Consider the following 22,136-nt stretch of genomic DNA (forward strand, 5'->3'; position numbering starts at 1 on the left):
TCAGCAAGATTGTTTCTGCTTGTGAATTTCTTGCATGTCTTAAGATTTTTGCTTTCCTCTTGATTTGGTTAATCAGTACCCTGAAAGATGCTTTTTGGACAGTTGTATCCTGAGGATTATACCTCACCTCAAAGAGTTAATCTTTCATTCTTGTTTGCTGTTTGGAAAATCTTGGTAAATTTCTTTTCATGTGTAACAAATAAAGACATTAAGGGAAGAGATAGAATTGGGCTTTATTTATTAACTGGAAAGAGGATTTACAGAGAAAGAACTTAAAGCAAAGTCTAGAAATTAGAAGTCTTATCGTTAAAGATCTGTGCATTCTTTCTTGTAAGCCACAGTTGCATTTGTGGAGATAGGCTTAGAGGTCTTTCAATCTGCCTCAGGATATTAGTGGGTGCAGGAATTAAAAGAAGCTCTTAGAGGAAGCTTTCTAGAGAGGCAGATAGTGTGATCTGAGATAACATTCCCTTAGACTGATCAGGTTTGTGGCTGTGCAAGCTTGTTGTGTACAACTCTATCATTGACACCTGTCAAGACAGTTGAGGGTTTCACCCTCATAATACAGGTAGGGAGCAAGGACTGGAAGGCAAATGACAACAGGGAGTGGGCACAGAGTATTGATAAATTGCTTTTTTATGAGCCCACAGGTTGACAGCAACATAAGAACATCTTTTTCATGACAGCTAATTTCTGGTGGTGTTTGCTCCAGATCCTCCAATAATTTATTCAGCTTCATTTATTCTTTCAGGTCTTTAATGTATTCTTTATCACAGTTAGCTGACTTCACATCAGTCAGCACAAATTAGCATATCACAAGCAACAGAAGATTTGGCACTATTGAAGAATTCCTGAAGCCCTTGATGAGGATGGTGCTTAAGGACTTGTCAAAAGTGGATATTTAACATTTTGCTAGTTTGGTTACTGACACTTAACGGGGGGCGGGGGGTGGTGTTTGGCAGCGTTGGGAGTACCTTCTTCCTGTATGACATACAAAGTGGATACTGTATGCCAACATGAAGGATTATTTCTCTACACTGCTTAGCTGACAGTGCCGTCTGCCGGACTGAAGTCATGATCAGCTGTGTTTGTTTCAAGTACCTCTGCCTGCCTTGTATTTAAAGCGCCCTAGTCTAACAGGCAGAGACATGTAAAATCAGCAATCTGCACACAGGGTAAAACCTGGGTTGCCAGTTTCTTCCCCTCCAGGATTACCCTTATGGGCTGGTTCAACCCTTTTCACTGCTGTGGGCTGGATGGCAGCATGTCCAGACAGGCAGGCGATTGGTGTGAAGTCCCCTCCACGCTGGAACTACAAACAACCCCCTGGCAGCAGCCCCACACTGGTAAGGGGGTGCTTCATTTGTATCCACATGGATAGCAGGAGGAGAGGCAATGACAGCAGCAGTTCCTTGCCTTTAGCACCGAAGTTAAAAATCACTAATCCTAAAGAATAGCTGGTAGATAGCACCGACAAAATGCTGCTTCTGGCTGCATTTAGTAATTATGAAGCAAATGGAGCCTCAGCAACCTCATAAATACATTTGCCATCAAATAAAGTAAGATGAATCCCATTCCTCAAACCTAGAATTACCCACAGTCACCTTCCCTTTCCAGTGTGAGAGAATCACATTCCAGGCTAGCTCCAGCTGCACCACTGGTTAAAGTGTCTGCTGAGCTCAAAAACAAGTAAGGTGTGAAGCTATGAAGTGTCAACAAATGAGGTTTTTCCCACCTGTGCAACACTTTGGTTCCCTCCAGAACCTCTGCCTTTTCTTCTTTCCTCTGTCTGTCTCACCTCTCCAAAGTGTTCCATTTACAGTGTGTACTGTCTTTGCAGCTTATCTCATTTTCTCATTTATCCTGACTTTTTTTTCTCTTCATTTTTATTGAGTCAAGGCTATCCCTTGACTATTCTTCCACCAGAAGATGTCACTCAGTTTCAGAAATTAGTAGAGTACAAGTCACCCTCACTGTTCTAGAAGGACTAGACAAGTGGCTAAAAGTAGAATTTTGAGCCTACCCTTCAGACAAGTTCTTAGGGATCATTTGAGAATTAATGAGATTTTCTTTTCAGGTTCTTTTTAATATGTCTCGGACATTTGAGCCTTAAGGATCTGAGTAGATTATAAAATATTCCTAGATAAACTGGAATGTAATCCTGCATTGTCACCTAATAAGAGATAAAAACATATCTGCATACCCTTACACTGTAGTAATCCATGGTAAGTGTCTGTTCATACTTTCTAGGACAATACACATGCCAGATTAAATGTAAACATTTCAGAGCATGAAATTCAGCTTGAGCGTCCTTCCTATGCAAGCTGCATGTAGTGGCTCCAAAGGAAGCTTTGCTCCCCTTTTAGAAAGGAGAGGAGAGGGTGAAACACCACTATTCCAGCTCCCTTCATCCCTTTTCCTGGGCTAAGCGACAATACCAGGGGAAAAAAAAGTAAATAACAATAAACGACAATCTTGGATTTCCTGGGCCACTCCCTTTCAGTGCCACTTCCCCTGCTGTGTTTTCTGGTGCCTGCTGAACGAGAGAGCAGCCAACTGAACTTAATACAAAAAATAATGGTGGCTTCGTTTTAATGTGTCCAGGAGCTGATGCTATTTGTAGAAGAGCACAGAAGGACTAACAGCTCAAGGTGACTACACACTCACCTTTTCTGGTAAGTAATGTGAGTTTTCTAGCTACCCTGCTTTATCTGGACTGGGAGGGGATGGGGTCCCCACCAAGCAAAAAAAAAGTGCAAGATTCGTGTGAAGCAAACATAGAAGAAGGTACTGGCCATTCTATTCCCCACAGATCATTCTACTGTCCTTTCCTTGCTTCTATCTCATCTCCAAAATCTACTTCAGGTGTTCTCTTGCTTGGTCTGCCTTCCTGGTTTTCAATTTTCTCCCAGCTTGGCTGCATTTGGTTTCACTCTTGGCCACAAAGTTTGGTGTGAAATAAGCTTCTGGAGTGCCACACGCACTTTGTGTGTGCTGTAGTGAATCCAGGTAGGGCTGAAGTACCTTGTGATAATTTTCACACATAGGAAGTTGGCTCATATAACAAGATGTCTTTACTATTTGCCTTCGGAGGGAGCTCTAGCCCGTTTATTTGAACTTGGTGGAGAGCTTAACTCTGAACTGATGCACAAAAATACTGTTGTGGGAGAACACACCCGTCTCCTAACGTAGTCGCTTGCTGGTTCATTCCCTTTCTATTTAATGCACTTTCTTATATCTGTCTTTTCAACTCACCTGCACATTCCTCCATTCATCTTTTTTTCCCTCATACAATGTCATCCATCTCCTATAAGTTTTTCTTTAGATACCTTCTAAGGTCCATGCTGTCTGCTGTTGCTTCTTATGCTTTCCTTATTGAAATCTCTCCACCTATTCCTCTCACTCCCATCTGTTGTAAAATATATTTGACAGGTGTTCCTCATTCTAGTGTCTTCCACCCTCTTTCTGAGTCTCTCGTATCCTCTTTCTGTTTTTACTCCCTTTCCTACACTATGCAGTTGTTTGCCTTTCCCTATTCTATACAGTTTCTCAAATTACATGCAGTGTAGCCATAGTTATGTTCCTCAACAGCATTGCTTTGTATGCGTTAAGATAGAAAGCTGGTAATGACAGTATGGATTGCAGCCACTTCACCTCCACAATCAGAAGATACAGGGAAATAACGTCATGGTTGAAGAAAGCAGCCTGAGGCTCTATTGTCACTAACAGTGGTAAGAACATACCGTTTTGAAAAAGAAGTGGTTGTCAGAAAGCTTAGGGGAAAAAGACCAAGTGGGTAAATGGCAGCTTCTCCCTTCCTCTCTCTGGTAGGTCATTGCTAATAGCCTTGTCAACTGCATTTATTTCATTGTGAAAATATGTTTAGTTTTGGAGAATGTAATCAGCATCAGAGTATCACAATTTCTGCACGTGAAAGAAAAATGATTCAACCCTTGTTTCTTGGTTTTCTGAATATCAGCCCATGCTCCCAGGATCTTCCCTGTCCCTGGTGTTAGACCGAGTCCCTGCAGCTGTTGCTTCATCATTTTGGAGCCCATCCTGTTGGGAGGGTTTTGGCTTCATCCTGCAATGCCTGAATTCTGCTAAAAGGCTTGGAAAAGCTGACTGCTGAAAAAATCATCACTGGGGAGGAGTTATTGTGTTTAATACACATGATCCAATGAGCTGTGCCACCCTAGAGAAATATGTGGGGAAAATTAAGTGAGCCCCAATGTTTCAGAGTTTCACTGGAAAATGTGGCAGAAACAAAGATATACCTGAAGAAAATGGATATCTAAGGTGGATACTGGAATTTAAACTGAACCTTTGTTGCCTGCCATAGAAATATAATGTTAAAACACATATGTTCTCTTTAAGCCCTAGATTGTTACCTGGTGGAGAGAAAGAAGGTAATTTAATGTGGTTCCTCAGGCGGAGTCAGGTGATGCTGTGTGAAGAGGAGACAGAGAAAGTCCAGCTGAATCCAGAGAGAAATCTGGTCTTTGACCAGAGCGGAGGAGGCAGGCAGCACGGCCGGGTGAGGCCATGCCAGCAGCACCGCATGCTGAGGGAGGGAAGCCATTTTAGGAGCCAGGCAGCCCCCTGAGAAGGCTGTGCTGGACATCTTGAGTGGGCAGCAGGGAGGCCACTGAGCTGCCACAGGCAAATGTTGCAGAAAGACGTGGGTAAAAAGCACTTGGACTGGTTCCTGGAGACAACCTGAGGGGAAGGCGGGCTGCTGGATCGCGGGGGAGCGGCTGCCACTGCCAGCCCACCCTGTGGTGGCACTGAGCTGCCTCCCGCCATGGCCGCCTCCCGCCGGTTGGAGCGAGGTGGGGGTGCCTCCTCACTCTTCACGCCCTCGCCCTTCCTCTGTGCTGTGGTGACTCTGAGTGCGGAGCTATCTGTTCAGCTCCAGCTCCTGACCTTTTTTTTTTTCCTGGCTGCTTCTGCCCCTCTGGTGTGTCCCTGTTTTAGATGGGGAAGGAGGACATTGCTGCTGCCAGGGCAGGGCTGTGGCATCATGGAGGAAGGCGGAGGGCCAGTCTGGAAAAGACAGGAAATCTTCCTCCCTCAGGAACACACCACCAGGAAAAGGGTTTTAAAGCCTCCTGAAGTGGCCAAAGCACAAGAGGAGACATGGATCCCCATGTCAGAGGAACTTGTTAACAGAAATGATGGCAAAGGAATAAGGAAGGAAGAGCTTCTAAGCTTGAAGGGTGCTTGAATACTTGGATTTGTGAGAAATAGCTGATAATGTGAAAACTCAAGGCTGCAAGGGTAAAGACAGAAAGAAAGAGGTGCCGTGGTGAGGCTGTGGCTCTGGCGGTGGCGAAGGTCCTGGCCCTCAATTTCTTCACTTCCACATGCAAAAGGTAACTGGACAAAAATTACTTTTCCTCTTGAGAAAAATCATTTAGAAGGAAAAGCTTTGAATACCTAAAAGGGCAGGGAGTGTGTTACGTTGATTATAAATGAAAAATTCTGATAAACTGGTGATTTTTAAGTAGATTTTGTAAAACTACACTGGGTACAGAACAGGTAAAAATTACTAGAATTTTTTTTTAGAGAGAAATTTTTTTCCCCTATTGAAGGAGAGTTGAATTAGAAATAAGTGCCTTGAAAAACAAGCTTTTTAGTACAAACAAACAAATCTTTTTCTAGAGACACAGAATCATCCCTTTCTTGGTTAATACACATTAACCAGTTATGCTTTAGCAGTAATGAAGTACAGTGGTTGGAAGTTAATTGTCTTGGAGGTCTGGAAACTGCGGGCTGGCAAACTGCAGGCTGTTCTTTCTGGATAAGGGTGTTTCATGTCCCAGAGCCACAAATCCTGTGGAATAGTTTCTGTCCCAAAGACAGGGCACTTGAAAGAAGCAAGCTGATGCACAAGTGGTCTTGGCAGGTTTCCAGAAGATTAATGAAAATGTATTTCTTTTATGAGTGTTTTGCTTTCAGGGGATGGGCATTTTTCAAAGGAAGCATTTAATCTGTTGGCATTTCAATCTGGATCTGTAACACAAAGCTAAAGCTGTCATTGTTAGGTGGTGCCCAGAAGAAGCCCTCTCACATGGTTTTCATGGTCTGATTCCAGGCATGTAAACACCCCTGATGCTAGGTTTATACTTCCTCTGTGTGTTGAGTCTTGGCAAAGAGCTCTGGCTACAGACTTGTGTTTATTCTCAAGCCACCAAGTATGTTACACGCATGTCATGACTAGTTCTTGCTGGGGCTCTTAGTTCTGGTTGTAGTTCAAGGTTCCTAGTAGGTTTTACCCATATTCCACATCCCACCATGCCCCACCCCCCCACCCCCTGTGTTTCATACTAGATGCAGTTTCTGTATGCATATGCTTTATTTCTCTGGCAAGCTTTCTGATGATAGATCAAAATATCCTTTAGGGCAGGGGTCCTCAAACTTTTTAAACAGGGGGCTGGCACGGATGAAGTGGCAGGCAGTCATCTGCAGCTGCTTGGTTTCCCCCACCCAGCCCCCAGCGGGGTGTGTGTGTGCAGGGGGGTTCTGTTAATACCGGGGACCAGATTGAGGACCCTGGGGGGCCGTATCCGGCCCACGGGCCAGAGTTTGAGGACCCCTGCTTTAGGGTATCTACCTTTACGTCGAGATTGAAAGGGGAAATTCAAAAGTAGGCAAAACCCTCAATGAAGTTAGCTATTGCAAATAGATTAGGGGAAAAAAGTGAGGTTATATATTAAATCAGTTATGTTTTCAATTACATTTGAAAGCCTAACAAATTTTGCTTTTTGTATTAAGCATTAGGTACTCATATATGTATCTTAAGACAAATGTAGGCTTTTAACTTTTATCAGCCTCACCATTACTGGCTATACATGTACATGGAATATATACAAAACATTTTAAAAACACCAAGATTTAATATCCACTTACATTTGCATGCTTAATTTGTATGTATGGCTATTGCTTTTCTAAAAGCATTCAGGAAATATTTGTAGGAGCACATACTATCCACAATTGTTTCAGAGTATGTTCCAGAGAATTTATGTATGGATATGTGTATCTACACTGCCTGGAAAATCTTGGCCCTAGTCTTTTAAGACACCATTCCTACAAATCCTGTGATCCATATTTGATAAATATAATCTGAATGAGAAGAGGGAGAGGAGTATGCATCGATTAAATATGCTTGAGCATGAGAATAAGTGGGACAAAAAGGGAGTGGTTGATAATAAAGAGGGAGGGTTAGGGGCGGGGAATAGTCATTACATGAAATTTAAACCCTTATGAAAAAACTGGTTGAGCAACCAGCCTTAATAGCTTTGGTAGACTATTTTTAATAAAGAGAAGCTGGTAAAAGCAGCTGTTAATATGTTGACAATAAGTCAAGTTCTTATAGCCATTGCTGTATTTCTTCTAATTATGCAGTTTTTAAAGTTGCAACGATTACGGAGACAGCTTCCTCCTGGACCAATCCCTCTCCCAATTTTTGGGACCTTGATACAGCTGAACTTTCAGTTTAATCGTGATCTGCTTATGAAGGTATTTATTTTCAGATACTCCTAATTGTATAAAAGTGTCTGTCATTTCCCATTTCTCATGTTGTTTGCTATGTGAAAACATCCTTTCCCAAAACTACATTCGTAACATACTGTAATTGTTAACTAGCCACTGTGGTACTGCACTTGGTCTGGTTTGGGATTGCTGGTTGGGCTGGCAAAATATGAAATAGTTATTGCAGCATAAAGTAGTTCGCCAAGCTAAGAACACTGGTATTAGAAGTTCTGAATGTAAGAAAATCATTCTGATGCTTAAACCCATCACCCCTTAACACTAAATTTGACAAATTCAACGTGAAAATTGGTATCATTTAGAATTATATCAGATTTGCAGTTAGGGGAAAAAGTAGTATTTAAAAAAATCACTTTTACAGCATGGATTTTTTAGCTTTCTGAGCACTGCCATTCTCTAGCTTGAGCAGTAAATAGATACTTAAGATGCACTATGTGTGTCTATGCTTGTTTGCATTGACAGAATCTAAAAAACCCCAAGAACATTTTGTAAATTGTTTTTTGAGGAGTACATCTGTGCACAAAGCCACCTCTATTTCATTCTTTTAGTGCTCACAGTGCTTTTGGGATTCTCAGTAGGCAGGTGGCTTTTGTCATTTTGATTTGGACAAGGCACAGCAGTTATTCTGACCAAAGGGCAGGTTCAGTCAGGAAGTAAGGACACTCTCACATTCCAGTACCTAAATATGCAAATGAGCAGAAGGAAAGAAGAAAGTAATTAGTCCAGTCTCCAAAAGCTAGTTCCTTCTCTTACATTTCTGTGTTCTTTTTGTGCCACTTTACCGGTACAAATGATAGAAACCCTCTTGAAACAAATCCACGTGTAGAAAATACCCTTTTATCGCACGAATCATTGTGAACTGAGCCTTGGTTTATATACAATAATAGAAGCTCCCTAATGTTTCTTGACATAGATCTGTGGCTCAGCAAAGATGGAATACTCAGTTGTTTCCAACAATGAATGCTAGAAAAGACATTCATGCTTTGTCACAGATAGTTGTAATCTTGTGGGAAAGATCGAGAACACCATTCCACCTTAGGGCTGGTCTTGTAATCAGTGTAAAAACAGGTTCATCCTCTGTTTGTTTGCAGTATGTGGGATTTAATCTGTGCTTTCCTGGCTTCTCTCCTGTCTATAGCTGGCAAAAATTCATGGCAACATCTTCACCTTATGGTTTGGACGGTTCCCAGTGATCATACTGAATGGATTTCAAGCAGTTAAGGATGGTATGACCACGCACCCTGAAGATGTTTCTGGGAGGCTAGTGACTCCTTTCTTCGGAGCAATGGCCAAAGGAAAAGGTGAGAATTTCTTGCCAGGAATATTGCACAGAAACATAATCTTGACAAATTGCAGCTGTTTTGTAACTTGTAACCACTTCCAAAAGTACCACAGTAGCAGGGTTTGTCTATGAGGAATGCCTGCCAGGTGAACTGCAAAGAAGGGAAGGCTGAAATAGCCTTTGGATAACAGAGGGAGGAAAAGATCAGCAAGATAAAAAAGACTCATAATACCTTGTGTGAAGCATTCACTGGAGCAGATTCATAGGTGATGAGGTGAGGCAGTGGTAGTCTGTGCCACAGAGAAGTGGAGGAAGAGCAGGAAACATACCTCCTTGTCCTGAAATTACTGCCTCCCACCATTACGTTTTCAACTGAAGAGTGAGCTTGATGGTGGGATCTTCTTCCCATTCCCTTCCTTTTGTGAATATTTTCTTACTCTCACAGTTGCATCTAGAGATTCAGTGCACTTCTGTTTCAACCTTGCTGTAGGTTTCATATTCCCCAACCATACTGGAAATTCCCAAACTCCTGATTTTCATGAACACATACATTATGAAACAAACTTTTTTTTGGGGGGGGACTTCAGTATTTTTTAAGGAAACTTAATTCCCTAAATATTTTTTATTTGAATTTCAGTCATTCGTGATTCTTATACTTCATTAAAGATCCCGTTAGCATATGATGTTTATTTCTCCTGATGATATTTGTCACAAAGCCTAAGTAGTGAACTTAGGAACTTTTCTCCCTGACTGTGGACAGTCAAAACTCTTTCCCCGTTTCCCTTCATGAGAATCATTACCCTGGTCAGGTGCGCTCCAATCATAGAAGAGAACAGGAGGTGCGCACTTCAGAGTGTCTAGAGAAGCAGCTGTCAAACCTTCTGAGATAACTGGTTGTCTTAGATCAAGCTTAATCCTACAAATTGTCCTTTTACACAGTTGAATTTTTCCATTTTAGCCCTGCTCACATGCTTACATGCCACAGCTGTTCCTTTGTTTCTTTGTGTTCATAGGCAATGCATAGTAATAGTTTCATTATATTCTGTGGCTTAGTAAATCTTTTGATGTAGTCTTTGTTTATAATAAATATTAGAAAGATAAAGAGATTTTCCTTGAATGGATGCAGGGATTATGTTGGCAACTGGTCACACCTGGAAGGAGCAGAGGAGGTTTGCACTGAGGACTCTACGTAACCTTGGTCTGGGGAAAAGAGGTCTGGAGCATCGAGTTCAAGAAGAGGCCCAGTACCTGGTAGCCTTCTTTGCAAGTATGAAAGGTATCTCTGTAATAAATACTGATTCCTTTTTGTCATTACTCTGATGTCTTTTGTATATGAACTTCTGTGTCCCACTCTGAAATTAAGGGCAGCTTTTTTTCCACAAGAAAGTGTGCATGGTCTTACAATGTCTATGTGGAAAGGATTGAAAATGCAAAAACCCCAGCCCTGTGTTTTCAAGGAAACTATCCTTGTCCAGAGTTATTTACAAAACTACTAAAAATGGGAAGCAAAACTGGAGGTTATTTATTATTTATATCATAGAATGCTTAAAGTGGAAAGGATCTCTGAAGATTGTCTATACTGACCCCTTCTCAAAGAAGGTTTCTTAGGGCTGAATCCAGTTGGGTTTTAAATACCTTGCAAGAATGGAGGCTTCACCACCTGTCTAGGAAACCTTACCAGTGTTCAGTCAGCCCTACAGTAAACATTTCTTATATTTAGGTAGAATTTAATGTATTTCAGTTTTTGCCCATTGCCTCACTTGATACCACTGAAAAAAGTATAGTTCCATGTTCTTTATTCCCTTCCACCAGGTATTTATACACATTTAAGATACTTCCCTTAGCCTTCTCTTCTCCAGACTAAACAGTCCCAGCCTTCTCAGTCTTTCTTATGTCAGATGCTCCAGAACCCTTAATCGTCCTTGTGGCCCTTTGCTCAACTTGTTCTAGTATGTTGATGTCTCTCTTGTACGGGGGAGCCCAGAACTGGATCCCGCACTCCAGATGGGTCTCACCAGTGCTGATCAGATGGGAAGGATCACCTCCCTTGACCTGCCAGCAATACTTTTCCTAGTGCAGCCCCGGATGATGTTGGCCGCCTTAGCCTCAGGGATGCATTGCTGGGTCATATACAGTGCTGGTGCATAAAGACATGGACACATTATCAATGCTGATGAATTAAATCTCATAATGCCATTTGCATGCACTCTGTAAAGCAGTGACTAGAATCTTGTCTTCATTACATTTTACCCTGATCACCCCTGTTAGGAGCATGTGAGTTGGATTTCCCAATATGGACCATTATGCAAAAGCACAGTAAATCAGGACAGGCTGGGGCTAGCATTGTATCATTTAAAAGTAATTAAATCTAGCCTAAATCCCATGGTATAAGAACTAGGAGGGATTGAGATGTGACCATGTGGGCAGGAAAAAAGGCCCAGAACAATAAGTTGCTAATCAGAATCATGCGCTGGGTGTTGGACAGTTGCATCCATATATGCATAAATATAGTTGTTTATAGTAATTTGTTCTGGAGTCATAGAATAGTTTTATTGGGATTAGGTTTTCAAGTAATTGCTTTAACATTAGTTATTATTGGTTGAAAAGGCATTTTAGCTTGCTGGATGTTCTACATCTCTAACAAGGTCAGACAAAATGTAGTAGCCTTGCATGTACTTATGTCCTTGCTGAATAAGACTGCCTCTTTTTTTACAGTTTCCCCCTCAGGTTCCCTTTGACCACAGTGTTCTCAGTCATTCCCATGTCTGAGACCTATTTTGAATTTCCCAGGCAGCAGATTTGCATGGATTTTTTTTCCCTTACCTCTAAAATTGCTCTATCTAATATACAAAATATTTTACATATCTGGCATTTCTTTAGGGTGCCACACATTCCTGGGATTATGAGGTTGCACCATAGTTGTCAAGAATCAGTTTGATACTACAATTTTCTAAGAAGATTGCTGCTTCTCTGTGAAATGCAATGCTTTCTTGAAAGTTCTTTGTGTAACCTATAATACTCTCTCATTTCGCTAAAGCAGATAGGGGGTATTAACAGTGACATTTATTATTATGATTGCAGGGAAACCCGTGGATCCTTCTTTCCCTCTAGTTCATTCTGTCTCAAATGTAATTTGTGCTGTTGTTTTTGGACATCGCTTCTCTAGAGAGGATGAAACCTTCCATGAACTGATTAGAGCCACAGAGCATCTATTCAAATTTGGAGGCAGCTTTATTCATCGTGTAAGTAAATGATCTGTTGCCTTCTTCCAAATAAGACAGAAAGTGAGAAATGCAGATTCAAGAGGTAACTGTTAGGCAAAAGTTTTCATGTAGGTGAGTGATTTTCCTTGCAGCTTTACTGGGCAGTGCACTATCTCAAAGCATAGTGGTAATGCTCTACATACCAGCCTTGATCATTTGTGTTCATTGTCCTGTGTTTGAGTACTGTGATAAGGTACTTTGCCCCTTAATCTTTGCAGCAAGGCACAAGCTGATGGACTACTCCTGGGTCATGTTTGTTACTTCATTTCTCAACCCCCACACATAACGGATTCCTGCCTTCGGCATCATGATTGTTAAATACTAAATGTCAGATCTGAAAGCATGATTCACATGCGAGGTTTAGGCACTGTTTTATATACAGTCAACAGAGAGAAGAATGATTCAAATACTTAAGTGTTTTGCCTGTGGCCCCTTATCTCCTTTTTTTCTATAAGAAGTGGAGACATGAAGACTTCCCAGAGAAATTCCACTCCTTCACCCTGAGTGAGGAGCAGCTCTAGATGCAGGCAGCAGAAGACAGGAAATGCTAAGCCAGCAAATATACCTGTAAGCTGGGCAATCAAAACAATCAGCACTCTTCTGAGAGTCAGGGACTTACCTGACACTAGAAGAGGCTTTTTTTGCACAAAAGCATATTCAGAGTGGCCCAGGAGTTCTAGTTCTGATTATACTTCTAAAGTTGTCCCATACATCTTATACTGTAGCCTTATTATGTAAAACACTTAAGCAGTCCCTCTGTAATACAGAGATTTCCTCCCCCCCCTATCCCATGAAGCATTCTTCTTGCTGAGTTATGATCAGGTTCCCTTTTGCTTAGCCTAGCTTTGGTCCTGTAGGTTGTGTCTAATGGTGGCAGGTGAGACCTGGTTTTGGCATAGCGAATGTACCTCTTTTTTTTCTCTCCTTCCTATCCTAGCTTTGCTTTAGTCCAATCAATAAGATGCTATTCTGGGAAATAAGAACAGGGGTTCAAACGATTCCAGATGGAGTCTTCCCACTTCCTGAATGCGAAGGGTACTCAGTATTATATAAAAAGTGGACACTGCTGCACCCACATCACCTTTTCTTAACTGGATTACACGCTGTCAGGCACTGAACAGGATAAAACTGCGGCATGGGCATCTCCAGAAATAGAGGAGGGGTTTTGGCAGGACTGGTAGCCAGGAAAGTGGATTGGCTCAGTTCCTATCTTGAATATTGACAGCTAAATTCCATTTATAATTAGGGTGCCATAGTAGCTGGAAAGTGCATACATTTCAGAGTGGGAATGCATGCAATCTGGGCAACCATACATAACTAGTCAGGCCACAGTTGTATGTAAGGCTTTTGAACAGATTTTGAAAGAAAAATTACCAGAGATGGAACTAAACAAAAAGGATATGAAGTTCTATGTGAATTTACCTAGGGCTGCACTACTACCTTTCTGTAATAAGACAATGATTAATTGATAATTGGATGTCTGACAATAAGAACTGATTTTCCAAAAAGACAGAAGTATAGTGTATCTAATTCAGCCAGAATTCAGTGAACATCTAATAATGTGCTTTCTGTGGTATAATTAGAAGAGTACAAGAACTCGGCAGAATGAAGACTGAGAAAAGGTAAACTTCTTCTGATGAATAAATGATGGGATTGTGTTTTGAGCAGGAAAAGAACTATTAAAATACACTGCAGATACAAGAACAATGTATACAAATTACCCAGGAATAAATATAGGCTGAAAATCAGAATTAACTTTCTAGCCTAGCTATCAGAATAGGTAGCAAGCAGCTATTCTTAGGCCAGATGTCCCCAAACAGTAAGAGAAAGATAAAATTAATCTGGTTGTGTCATCTAACATCATCTTCTTTTCTAGAGGAGAGACTCAAAATTGTCAGGTAGCTGTTTCTCAGCTTTCATGGGTTTCAGATGTTTCAAGTTTTATTGAGGTCCCCCGAGAACTCAATTAGTAGAGAGTGCATTGGGGGGTTACCGTGTTTGCTGGTAGCTGGCCCTTGCTTTGGGTTGTATCAGCTGCTTTTGCACATCCAGATGAAGACAGTTTCAACGGTTTTGCTTCTTCCTTCTTGGTATTTATTTTCCACTGGAGGGCAGGATCTCACTTTTTAGATGTCTGAATACAGTTCATTGTCATCGAATACATGAATTGGATAATTGAATAAATAAATACAGCTAATTCTAATTATAATCATTCTAATTTGGCTTGTGGTTGAGCTGAAAGACTGTGGAACTCTGAATCTCACCATCGACACAGCTAGAAATTTTATGTACTGTTTCACAACTTGAAAACATAAGCACAGTCTTTGTCAGAATATTTTACTAATGATGTCAAAACGACACGCTAATGTGAATACTACCTTCTCTTTTTAGTAGGCCTACAATGCATTTTCTAGTAATAGAGACTTTATGGTACTTCTTGTGTGTCACTCCCACAGCTGTATGAAGTCTTCCCCTGGCTGATGCGCCGACTGCCTGGGCCTCATAAGAAGGCATTATCTAGCTATGATGTCCTGAGTTCTTTTACAAGGAGAGAGATCAGAATGCACATGGAGCGTGGGATACCAGATGAACTGCAGGATTTCATTGACTTTTACCTGGCTCACATTGAAAAAGTAAGTGTTTATTCTGCCTGATCATACATTCATGAGGAATAAGGTGAAACGGACCATTAAATAATCCACTCTGAGCCCTTTTATCACAATCTCTTACCATTGACAGATATCCTAATGTGAAAACAGTAACCATGGACTTGCTAAATCCTTTCTAGTTTTTGATATGCCACAGCACTTTGCAATTCTTTCATTAAAGGGCAGGTTAATACACTGTGTTTTTTCTCATTGGCACAAGTTACAAAATGATTTAAGGCCTCAAGGAGAGAACACTGAATTTCTAAGTGGACCAAAGCAGAACTTGGAATGTCTTGGGGAGACAGAGTGGGATGTTCTGAATAGGATATTTGGCTGGTAAGCATTTGTCAAGAGAGGTTGCTGCAAGAGGACAGTTAGATTTTGAGAGCATTTTGTGGGGAAATAACCTAGGAATCAGTGGAGTTTCAGACAAGGCTGGAGAAGAGGTGAGTGCCAGGGTCAGTGAAGTTTCAAGCAGACAAAGGCAACTAGGAGAAATAAGGACATTTGGGGCAGGCAGGCATAGTAGAGGTAGGTGGGAATCTATGGTTTTGAAAGGCTGTAGAGGGCTTGCATAAGCTGTGAGTGGGGACATAGCTCTCTCCCTTTTCTAGACCTTACCAGGATCACTTTGTCTGAATCTCTTGGGAACTGGATCCCCTACCTGTTCCCTTGACTAGCAGCTGCCCTTCCCCTCTGTGACTCCTTCTACCTCCGCTTAATCACTCTTCCTTCCTCCTCTTCTTGACTGCAGCAGGCCATATCCCTGGCCTCCTGTTCTGCTTGGTGATACGAAGAAAAAGGAGAAAGAGGAGAAAGTGACAAGATGAGACTGGTGTTAATAGGGGGTGATAAGGCAACAGTAGCTCAGAGAGACAAATGAGATATCTAGAGACAGAGGTATCTATTCCTGCAGCCCCAGGAGAAGTGTGTAGTGACTGATGCTTTGGGGAAAGCCATTGCCCCTTCCAGCATGGTCCAGTGCTGGTTGCAATAACAGAGGGCACTGCAACATTGTCAGGCTGTAGGCACCCATCCTGAATCTCCTGGCACAGCTGAAACTGATCTGCCCTCCGGGACTGCTGCCTGCCTTTGTGTATTCCCTGACTTGGCTCTGCTGTTGTGCTCAGTCTCATTACAGAGACATGCATCCAGGGAAGAATGTCTATTTGCAATTTCTTTCAGCCAGCTCTTCAGTTTTTTAGCATGTGTCTTAGGAATACTTTGTGGTGCTTTACTTTTTTATTATTGTGGGGAATAAAAGCAACTATCTTGTGGAACTTCAAGTATATTGCAACTGTGAAATTGTCATTATCATCCAAGCTAGTAATTCTATCAAAGAACCAAATAGACCTCCTTGCCAAGATCAGTTTTCTATATCATAGTAAATAGCATTCAATTGCATTTCTAGCTGGTAATTCTTTATCAATTGATTCCCATATCAGCTCATACATTTTTATGTCCAGGGTAGATGCCAGCCTAATTGGTTTCTAGTTCCTTGGATCCTGTTGTTTTAGGTTTTTTTATACTGGCAGAATATTAACATGTCTGGTCTTCCAAAGTGTGTAACTGCTTCTAAAGCATTTCACTGCTGTTCTAAGATTTATGAGACTTTAACATCAGTGGACCAGAAATGTTTCAGCAAGCTCTTCTGGGAGTCTCCTGGGTGGAAATCATCCAGGTTTGTTTATTAAAAAATTTCAACTGTCCATAATAGGTATGAAGAGGCAAGATAAAAAGATTAGATGTTATTACAACAGGGGAAAACATTCTTCCTGCTTTCCAGTTGTTCCATTGGCAAAATAAAGGTTCAAGACCCCTAAGCCTAACCTCCCTAAATTTAGACGATGAATTCCCCTAAAACCATAATAATATTCTTTCTTAGTTTCAGTATGCACAGACATGTCCTCACACTTCTAACGGAAAACTGTAAAACCCCGGAGCAGCTATATGTGAGTCATTGTGGCCTTGTAGTGGAGAAGCAGCCTGAATACCACAGGCTACAACTTCTGATAGCCCAGCGTTCATTACCTGGTCACTGTATCGCTTGGTAGGAAAGCTATGGGATGGAATATGGGTTGAAGCATGAAGAATCACATGCTGGTACACATCTTAAGGGGAACTTTTACTTATGAAACATTCTAAACGTAGCACTGTTTGCACAATTAAGCCAATAATCCTATTCTGTGGAGAACATGCGATTTAGCTTCATGATTAAGAGTGGAGTAAACATGGTTTGTCCATTTGTGAAATGTTAGCTTTTTGTATTGATAATGATCTTTGGTGTCTGGTGTCCTTTATCAGTCCCTCTGTATTGTACTGTAGGCAGAACACACTGCAGCTTGGAACCAGTGATAAAATCACATTTAACCCTATTCTGCTTTTTCTAACTTTCATGTATAAACATCTACTTTTCTTATCCTTTGCAGTCCAAAGATGAACCCAGGTCTACATACAATGAAGACAATATGGTTTATTCCATAAATGACCTTTTCTTGGGTGGATCAGAGACAACAAGTACAACCTTGTACTGGGGACTGCTCTATATGGTGGCAAATCCAGACATCCAAGGTGAGTAGATAAGCACATCACAAATATCTGATGCAATAGAACAGCCAAGTCATAACATCTTCATGGATCAGAGATTATTCCTAGATACTGGTATATGGCTAGTGGCACATGGACCTTTTTTTTACTGGTAGATCTGCACTAAGCAGCATTGGTAGATCCAGAGTATTTGTATACAAGCTGTTACAGCAGTCACAGGCATAAGGCAGTTTCCAGAAAGAGTTAACAGTTTGGGAGGTATGCATCAGTATAGGAGATTGTGGATGATTGATAGGTAGGGGTTGAGGTCTTAGCGGAAATTAAGATCATGGTAGGGTGGTCAACGGAGTAAGAGGACTGGAGCTGCTGTTTGGGAAGCCAGAGGATTTACACACATAATCCTTGAAGGAACAGCAGTCACTGCTGCAGCCATTGGTGAGATGCTGATGGTACTTCCAGAAACTGACTTGGATTCTGTCTTGGTCATAAACACGACTGATGGCTGAAAATAATTAACCAGAAACTCATGTGTGATAGTAGGGATGTCACTCTTTGGAAACTTAACTTCAGTTCTGCTACAAGGAGTCCTGCCCTTCTTTCTGCTCTCTAAGTCACACAAGTAGGAAAGATAATCACCTAAAGGTCACTTGGCAACTTTGACTTGATTTTTTTCCATCAGTCCATTTATGGTCCTAAGGTATCAGAATGTCTCTTTAATCTATTATTAAATTAACTCTGTGATGTATTTGAGTTTCTTGCAAAACAAATTACTCCTGTTGGGAGGAAAATTTGATGTCTCATCTGTTATGTCTATGTATATTTAAGAAGTTTATTTTTAAGTCTAGCTTTTAGATAACCATCAAACACTTTCATAGAGCATTAAATGCAAACCAAAGAAAGAATGATCTCTTATGCTGGGTAACAGAAATCTCATTGTTAGATAGCAGAATATGTGCAAATACCCAGATAAGAACAGGATTTTAGATGGAGGAAAGAGATGAAGATAAGAAAAAATTGCTCAACTTGTAGCCATCAGACAAGAAGGTCTGCTTAATCTCATGTTATTGCATGCTTATTATTACCTAATGTAATTAGGGTTATGAAAGCACTGACTCACCCAAATAATTTTATTTATCTAAATATAATACCTTGCACATACTTGGGAAAGCAGGGTGTGTACAGAATAATCCTTCCTGGGCTTCTTGAGTCATACTTTGCATGTAGATTCTCATGATGAACTGACACCCATATATCTGTCCTCATGGAATTGGTGGCTTCTTTTTGAACCCATTCATACTTTTGCCAGTGTTGACACCCAGTGACAATGTTATGCAGTTCCACTATGTACCAAATGGGAAAGTTTGGCCTTTTGCCTACTTACTGAATCGGGCTCTCGTTGTTCTCTGAATTCCTGGAACAGAGACATATTTATACTTAAGCAGTGACTGATCATATCAAGTTATCCTGGATCCTGAAGTAGTCGTGCTTGATTTTGCAAAGCTAGTTCTTTATAGAAGGAAATTTACTTTACTTAGAAATCTTTCTGGATATACATTTTAAATTCTGTAAGTTGTCAGGGTCTACCTAACAAAGTTTTCTGAAGGACTGCTGGCAGTCACTGAACAGGTTTGATGTGAATGAGCACAAACTGATCAATGCACAACGGGCTTCCCTGTATCTTAGTGTTGCTCCAAAGAGCCTGGCAAAAGACAGGATCATCTGTTAAAAATCTAAGGCATTTTTATTATGTGTGTACTGCCTCTCTTGAAGTTTACATTAATGCTCCCAGCACTCCTGTGCAGTAAAATAATTTAAATCATGCTATTCTTGATCAAAAGGCAGATGCCAAGAACAAGGTGCAGGGTTTTTTAAAGGTATTTGGACATTGTTCTAGTTGGCTTCACTTAACAGATGTCCTTACATAAGAACCATTTCCTTTTAATAGGAATTAGGCTTTTAAGGCCCAGATCCACCTGGTTTAAATTCCAGAGAGCTGTGACTTCAACGGTTCTAACTGGCTGTAGGTGCCTGAAGTACCTAGGCAAAAGAAAACATATGATAAATGACTTATCTCTTGCATTTAAGTGTAAGGAAGGCCACTCTTCAAGAGTTCTAAATTTTGAGCAACAAATGTCTTTTCTTAATCTACAATCCAATAACTTCAGACCCGTTCTCATACGTTTAAGCTGTTGCAACACACTCCTACTTTTATTTTCTTTGTAAAAGTCACATTTTCACGTTAATTTTGTTGTTGTCCTCCTAGTTCTAAATGGAAAATGTCTTTGAAAATGGAATTAGTGAAAATAAATGACATGTTTTTCCCCCTGAAATGGTGAATATTTCTCCACAGAGAAAGTGCAGAAGGAGCTGGATGATGTTCTGGGTCCTTCCCAGTTAATCTGCTATGAGGATCGAAAAGAACTGCCCTACACAAATGCTGTGGTTCATGAGGTTCAGCGATTCAGCAATATTATCTCTGTTGGCATGCCCAGAGTGTGTGTGAGGAGCACTACATTGCTTGGCTTTCCCCTCAAAAAGGTACAAACACAGTTTCTCTGTTCCTACAGAATTTTCCTGCATCAGTAGAGCAAGGTGTGGATTAAAATCTATTTGTGCCAGGGTCTTCTCCTGAACAGCAGTGGGGTTGGATACCTCTGGCTCATAGCCTGAATGGGAACAAGGACAATAAACTATCTGCCAGTCTGAGTTGAGTGACACAGCTCTTGAGAGAGGGTTATCAGTAGTGAAAGGTGCCCCTGGGTGGAAGAGTGGATTTTAGCAAGTGTTTCTACAGAAGAGTGAAGACAAGACCTTGGAGATTCATACTGAAGGACACTGTGATTGATTTGTGCTGATAAGGCATTGGAAAGATTTCTGACTGATCTTGCTGATTTTGCCTGCAGATCCAGGGAAAAGCATGAAAGTTTGCAACTAGCTTTCATCGAAGAGACTAAATCACCGAAACTTCTAACGTTAGAAGTGAGAATGAGTTTAGTCCAAATAGAGTTGTTAGTTTCTACTGATGTGGTCACTTCCATTGTCAGGCTTGGACTGCCATTCTGAAACAAAAAGACTTCATGTTCCTCACAGTTCGTACTGGAGACATGAACCTACTGGCATACAACACAGCTCTGAAAGGAAACGAATATGGTCTTGCCTAGCCAGTTCTGACTGCTGGGGGAGGACTGACAGTGAGAACTGAGTTAGTGTTTTTCTCCTTTCAGGGCACCATAGTTCTTCCAAATATCGCTTCATCTTTGTATGACCCAGAGCAGTGGGAAACACCTCGACAGTTCAACCCTGGTCACTTCCTGGATAAGGATGGAAACTTTGTGAGCCAGGAAGCGTTTTTACCATTCTCAATAGGTAAATGGACTGACAGCACAAGCATTATTGGTTTGGATTGGGACTGTAGAATTAAGATGCCTATTAAAAGTCTATTGGTCATTTATTTTAAACCTCTTTGTGGAAAACAGTGATAAAAGCAACATGATTATTTTCAGTACTGTTTCCCAATCCAATTATAAACATTTGTTCTATTGAACAAATAATAAGATAGAAAATCAGAGATATACTGACAAATGTATATATCTAACTTGCCCTATTTTTTGAAGGAAATTCTCTGCTAATGATTATAGTTATTGACTTGGGGCATAAATTTCAACACCAGACTTGCATTTGAAAAGTACTTGCAAGGCAGCTGTGCTGATTCTTTGTGCATACAAAGCTGGATCACAACATCGTCCAGGAAGGGCAAGTCCTTTTTCTTCATTTACATGATTGAACAAATTCCTTTAAAGTTGCCAGTCAAATGAAGATGAGGTTTTTGAGGTACTTGAAGTGAAACTCAGAGCAGAAAGGGTCCACAGTTATCTGTAGCTGCAGGGAGGATTCTTTAAAGGAAGAATTACATGAAGTTTTATGTCATTGATTGCATTAAGTCTTGAAGAAATTCTGGACTCAATAAAAATACCTTTGCTTTTTGTGAGGCTGAACACGATTGTTTTTGAGGTCAGAGTAATTTACTCACTGTCCTTCCCCTCTTCCTTCTGCAGGGCACCGTGTGTGTTTGGGGGAGCATCTAGCGAGGACCGAGCTCTTTATTTTCTTTGCCAACCTGCTGCGGGCATTCACCTTCCGGCTCCCTGAGGGAGTGACAAAGATCAACACAGAGCCCATTTTTGGGGGTACACTGCAGCCCCACCCATACAGCGTTTGTGCCATTCCACGCTAGGGTGGACATGTCCAGTATGTAACAGACCATCTATTAAGCAATCTTTTTTCCCTTTCTGACCTGGCAGATTTAAATCCAGTATCCTGGTGAGCAAATGCCAAAACTGCCTGGCAGACTTCAAAAATTAATTCATTAACTCCTAGTTACCCTGTTTGCAAAAGCAAAGGAGTCTGGAAAAATGTACCTGGAAAATTCTGCTTCTTTGTATTACTGTCACCACTCATAACATTTCAGTCAACTTTTTGTTGATGGTCACTAATAAAAGACATGAAGGAAAAATTAGCAACTGGTTTTGTTTATGATGACTTAGAGTTCACTGAGAATTTCTAGATTTGATGCAGCAGAATATGTATAAGTCATCTTTAAATCTACCAGAGGATAAGTGGTTTCAGTCCAGCAGGGAAAAGGTGCAGGCTGAAACTCAGTGAGGAGTGAAGATGGAGAGAGAGGATTTCTTTTAAGGCAGATACTTTTAATATTTTAAAATTCTGCCAAGTTAATTTTTGGAAAATCCTTTCTAACAGAGAAACTGTTTAGTCCTGTGAATTGAATCCTGTCAGGATCAGCACTGTGTGGTGGCTATAGCAGGTGCAAGGAGCTCCTCCAAGGAG

General features: G+C 41.0%; 2 protein-coding genes across 6 annotated transcripts in view; one reads left to right on the forward strand and one right to left on the reverse strand.

Moving 5' to 3' along the window:
- LOC308072397 (cytochrome P450 2J2-like) overlaps positions 1–22,136 on the reverse strand; it is a 116,709-nt gene that overhangs the window by 42,806 nt on the left and 51,767 nt on the right. The gene's annotated exons all lie outside the window — the stretch shown is intronic.
- On the forward strand, positions 3–21,716 carry LOC308072395 (cytochrome P450 2J2-like). Of its 4 annotated transcripts, none has more exons than XM_080409195.1 (10): positions 3–5,375; positions 7,408–7,521; positions 8,690–8,852; positions 9,960–10,109; positions 11,915–12,075; positions 14,553–14,729; positions 17,174–17,315; positions 19,642–19,829; positions 20,516–20,657; positions 21,347–21,716. In XM_080409195.1, the coding sequence occupies exons 1-10, from the start codon at positions 5,367–5,369 to the stop codon at positions 21,523–21,525; spliced, it is 1,425 nt and encodes a 474-aa protein (XP_080265321.1). In that variant the 5' UTR covers positions 3–5,366; the 3' UTR covers positions 21,526–21,716. The 4 variants fall into 4 exon arrangements, with proteins under 4 accessions (XP_080265321.1, XP_080265320.1, XP_080265319.1 ...); XM_080409194.1 differs by having other exon boundaries at positions 4–2,675; positions 3,613–7,521; XM_080409196.1 differs by having other exon boundaries at positions 6–2,675.

The sequence above is a fragment of the Falco punctatus genome (genome assembly GCF_963210335.1).
Source record: "Falco punctatus genome assembly, chromosome: 13".
Taxonomy (NCBI): domain Eukaryota; kingdom Metazoa; phylum Chordata; class Aves; order Falconiformes; family Falconidae; genus Falco; species Falco punctatus.